This window comes from Lipotes vexillifer, unplaced genomic scaffold, assembly GCF_000442215.2.
Source record: "Lipotes vexillifer unplaced genomic scaffold, Lipotes_vexillifer_v1.1 scaffold238, whole genome shotgun sequence".
Classification (NCBI taxonomy): domain Eukaryota; kingdom Metazoa; phylum Chordata; class Mammalia; order Artiodactyla; family Lipotidae; genus Lipotes; species Lipotes vexillifer.
This window is the reverse complement of record NW_006785665.1, coordinates 1193665-1198269: the sequence shown is the minus strand read 5'-3', so window position 1 is coordinate 1198269 and position 4605 is coordinate 1193665. Positions and strand designations below refer to the sequence as shown.

Genomic DNA, 4605 nt, shown 5'->3' with positions numbered 1-4605 from the left:
CTCTTTCCCCTCCATGCACCTTACCTCCTAAAGGAGATCCCACGTCACATTATTTGTCCTCACCTGCCCTGTCATTCATCTGTCACCTCCTCCTTTCTCCTTCCACCCAGCTCCCAACCTTCCCATTTCAATACTGCCAGCCTGTGCTGTGGCCATTTTTATCAGAAGCATAGAACGGCTAACATGGCCCAGGCACTGCTCTAATGTTTTACAGAAGAGCTCATTCTTCATCACAATGCTCTGATCGTTTTACAGATGAGGAAACTGAGGCACAGATTAGCTAAATAAACATAGCTGGTAAGTAGTAGAGCTGAGATTCAAACACAGGCCAGTCGGCTTTGCTCTTGTCCACTGCCCCACACTGCTGCTTGTGCAGCTGCCTTGTATCCATTCATGCCACCCTTCCCCTCCTCACCATGTCCAACTTGTACCTATCTTTTACTGTCTCTCCATAGCTACCTGATGCTGTCTTGTGCCCACCCCTTGACTGCCTTATGCTACATCAGTTGTTTAACTTTTCTGAGCCTCAGTTTCCTCATCTGCAAAACTGGAATAGCAACAGCACCTCCCTCATACGATGAGTGAGGATTAAAATAAATAGTGTCGGCAAAGTACTTACCCATACCATCTTATGGCCAGCCAGCCCCATTTGACCCTGCCCCCTCTGTGCCCCCTAGTCGTGTACTGTGCGAGTGCCCACCTCTCTGGCAGTGGCTGGAGGTCCAGCACCTGTAGTCGGTGTGCCCGCTGAAGGTGGTCCTGGCACAGGGCTCGCCAGTGGCGCCCAGCATGCCAGGGCACACGTTGGCACACTCCTCGCCCAGCTTGTTGCCCACAATGTGGTTGGCGCCAGGTGAAGGCTGCAGCAGGCCCCAGTCAATGGTGGAGAGGTGGCAGAGCTCCTGGTTCTTCTCCACGCGCACGGCCCCACTCAGCACGGCCCCCAGCGCTGGCAGCCCCACGTCCCGCAGGTGCGGCATCTCGAAGATGACCAGCGCGTAGCCCAGGAAGAGGCGGGCACCGCGGATGACCGCTAGGTTGGGGAAGAGGTCACGCAGGCTCTCCAGGCCATAGACACGGAAGAGCAGCAGGTAGTCGGTGACCTGAGTGAGGCGTGGGAAGCTGAGGCCATGGAAGTCCTCGCCGGTGGCTGTGAACATGAGTAGGATCTGCAGGTGGCCCTCCACCACGCTGCAGTTTTCCAGCCGACGCAGCTCTGCCACCTCTGAGCGGATGTCCAGACTGGGGCACACTGTGGGTACAAGTGCAGGTAGCCCTCAGTACCGTTTGGGCCAAGAACCCCATGCGTGACCTCCTCCCCGGGCCTCAGAGGCCTCATTGGCAGCTTGGAGGATCCCCACCAGATGAGTCAACATGGGCAAAAGTGAGCTCCTGAACTTCCCTCCCAAACTCACATCCCCTTCTCAGTTGATTGCAACTTCATTCTTGCAGTCAGACTCCAAAGCCAAAGCCTCCATGATTCCTTTCCTTGTCTAACCCCTATACTCTGTGGGCTCTACCTTTAAAATGTATCCAGAGCCACCTGAACTGCTTTCACCATCATCTTCTCCTGGCTTTACAGCAATAGCTTCCTAAATAGTCTCCTCACCTCCACCCTGTCCCCTCTTTCTTCTATCCTCCACTCTATAGCCAGAGTGGAAACACAACGCACAAGTTGGATCGCTTTCCTCCACTGCTCAAAACTCCCCAATGGCTTTCATCTAGCTGATGAAAAGCCATAGTCCCTACCGCAGCCTACAGGGCCCCTGCAACTCTCCAACTTCACCCGCTTTCTCTCTCTTCTTCAGACACACTGGCCACGTTGCTGTTCCTCAAACAAGCTAGCCAAGCTTCTGCCTTGGGGTCTTTGCACTTTCTGTTCCCTCTGGCTAGAACACTCTTCCCTCTCAATGGCTCCCTCACCTCTCTTAAGTCTTTGCTCAGATGTCACCTTCTCAATGAGGACTTCTCTGACCATCCTATTTAATATGGTAACACTCCCTACTCCCCTTCCTACTTTTTTTTTAATAAAAAAATATATTTATTTATTTATTTTTGGCTGTGTTGGGTCTTTGCTGCTGCGTGGGCTTTCTCTAGTTGTGGTGAGCGGGGGCTTCTCTTCTGGCGGTGCATGGGCTTCTCATTGTGGTGGCTTCTCTTGTTGTGGAGCATGGGCTCTAGGCACGCAGACTTCAGGAGTTGTGTCACGTGGGCTCAACAGTTGTGGCTCGCGGGCTCTAGAGCGCAGGCTCAGTAGTTGTGGCACACTGGCTTAGTTGCTCTGCGCCATGTGGGATCCTCCCGGACTAGGGCTCGAGCCCGTGTCCCCTGCATTGGCAGGCAGATTCTTAACCACTGTACCACCAGGGAAGTCCCACTCCCCTTCCTACTTAATTTTTCTCCAAATGCTTAACACTGGCTAATATACAATTTACTTATTTATTTTGTTTATTGTAAGCTCCAGAAGGGCAGGGATCATTGTGTAATTCATTGCTGTATCCTTGGTGCCTGGTATAGTGCCTGGCATGAAATTGGTGCTCAATAAATATTTGATGAAGGAATGAATGAATGAAATCTGTGACTGGGCAGCAGTAGTCTGAGCTTCAGACACTCCACTTCTCTCCCAGGCCTGAGAAAGCTAGATGCCTGGTCCCTGCAACTGTTTACTCTCGAAGGGACATTCCGTGGCTCCCATTGCCAAAAGTTCAATTTTAAATTCCTCAGCCTGACATTCCAGGGTGTTGATAAACTGGGCCCCGCTAATGCCTCCAGCCTCAGAAGAGTTCCTTGGCCTGCCAACACCCTCAGTTCTTGCCCTGAAAGCCTCAGGTCAAGCCCCCACCTTCCCTGACCCTCTGAGTTAATCACTTCAGGCTCAGCTGCACTTAGCCCAGCACCCACACCAGAACACCTGGGGTATTGCCCCAACATTGCTTTCTGTCTGTCTGTCACCCCCTCCAAGGAGGGAGGCTGCTGAGGGTGGGACCGTTGTTAGTCAGCATCCCCACATGGTGCCCAGTTCAGGGCAGGAACCACTGGGCACTCAGGGGTTGTGGGTTGAATCGATGGACATCTGGATCCCAAGTCCAATCCTCCCTGGGGGACCTGGGTGTGTCTGGCTTCTCTGGATCGCAGGGCCCCAGCCCCCCTTTTCTTTCTTTCCCCAAGGCACGTAGGACCATTCTCCTAATGGGCTGGATACCTGGTCCCTGCACTCACTTCTCCCAAGGATACCTTCTATGGTCCCCACTCAGGAAGATTCAGGTCTGAATCCTTCAGCTTGCCATTCAAGTCCTGCTAACCTCTCCAGCCCCCACTCCCTCCCTTCCTACCCAGCCCTCAAGCAACAAGGCACCCATCATACATACCCAGGCCCATCCCCTGATGGTGAAAAGTGGGTGGCCAGGCTAGGCTGGCTCCCTGGGGCTTACTTCACATCTTCTCCCTGTTGTCATTAATGGTCCCTGTGCTTGGCTCTACCCAGCAACTGTGTGTGTGTGTGTGTGTGTGTGTGTGTGTGTGTCTGAGCACCTGCAGGTACACATGCACACACACAGGGAGAATGAGAAAACACTTCTAGTCCCTCCAGGCAAAGGCCAATCAGGCTCTGCAGGCAGATGGGGGGTTCTCTCAGGAGCCCACATGCCACTTCCCATCATGCCCCAGCCTCTCTAGGGCTCCCCTGATGGGAGTCATTTGGAAAAACAAATCTACGACCTTCACAGCTTAACCCCTGCCTGCCTCCCTTCAGGACATGGTGGTGTGCGGAGCTGCACTGGGAATGGGACATCTGGATCCCCTGACCAAACACCACCCTCCCCCACACCCTGCCCCCAGGGCCGTGCTCCTGTCCTGACAACTGTGCTCCTGGCTGGCATTTGCTATGCCCTGGCCTGGCACAGTAGTGGAGGAGGGGGAGGGGTGGAGGAGGGGAGGGGTGCAGGGGTGGGGCTATGCCTTGCATACAGTGCCTCTGTGACTAGCACTCTTCAGGGGACCCCCTGCCCCAACCCATTCACATCACTCCTCTGTCTCTGCAGGAAGGGGAGACTCTGCTCTGCCCCTGGAAGTCCCAGTCTGAGGGCATCATGGGACCCTTCAGGCAGGCACAGAGAACTGGATTCCTGAGTTTCCTCGGTCTGGAAGGGAATGGTGGGTGTGGGGAAAGGGACATCTCTTCATCCTTCCACCTTTGAATCTTCCACTCTCAGCACTTTTTCCTCTCCCTGCCAAGCCCCCAGCACCCTCCTGAGGGCCACTTCGTCTACATGGTCCCAACCCCCAAAACCCTACACATGGGAAGTGTTTAGCCTGGGGACTAATTAAAAGAAGCTCCCTACCCCAGCGGACGGGCCCTCAAAGTGGGGGACATGGGACGGAACCTGGAGGCAGGAGCTCAGGACCCCAGTCTAGCTTGATCTCTCGATTCTCTGAGCTTCAGTTTCCTGTCTGCACAATGGGTTCAGTTACTTAATGGTGCCTAGTTTTCAGCTCCCCTTCCCATCCTGGCCCCTTTCCCATTCAGTGGCTCTAGAAAAGACCTCTAAGACTAATCCCCTCATTTTGACTCTCATTCAGGCTTTACTGGGATCACTTTTCATAAGC

General features: G+C 53.9%; 2 protein-coding genes across 2 annotated transcripts in view; one reads left to right on the top strand and one right to left on the bottom strand.

Moving 5' to 3' along the window:
* Positions 1-4605, top strand: part of NTRK1 (neurotrophic receptor tyrosine kinase 1) — a 36885-nt gene that overhangs the window by 9446 nt on the left and 22834 nt on the right. The window lies entirely within an intron of this gene.
* The window catches only part of INSRR (insulin receptor related receptor), a 15792-nt gene that overhangs the window by 10609 nt on the left and 578 nt on the right, over positions 1-4605 (bottom strand). Inside the window, exon 2 of the mRNA XM_007457868.1 lies at positions 701-1252. Coding sequence (XP_007457930.1) covers positions 701-1252 — 552 coding nt within the window. The remainder of the gene's footprint in view (positions 1-700; positions 1253-4605) is intronic.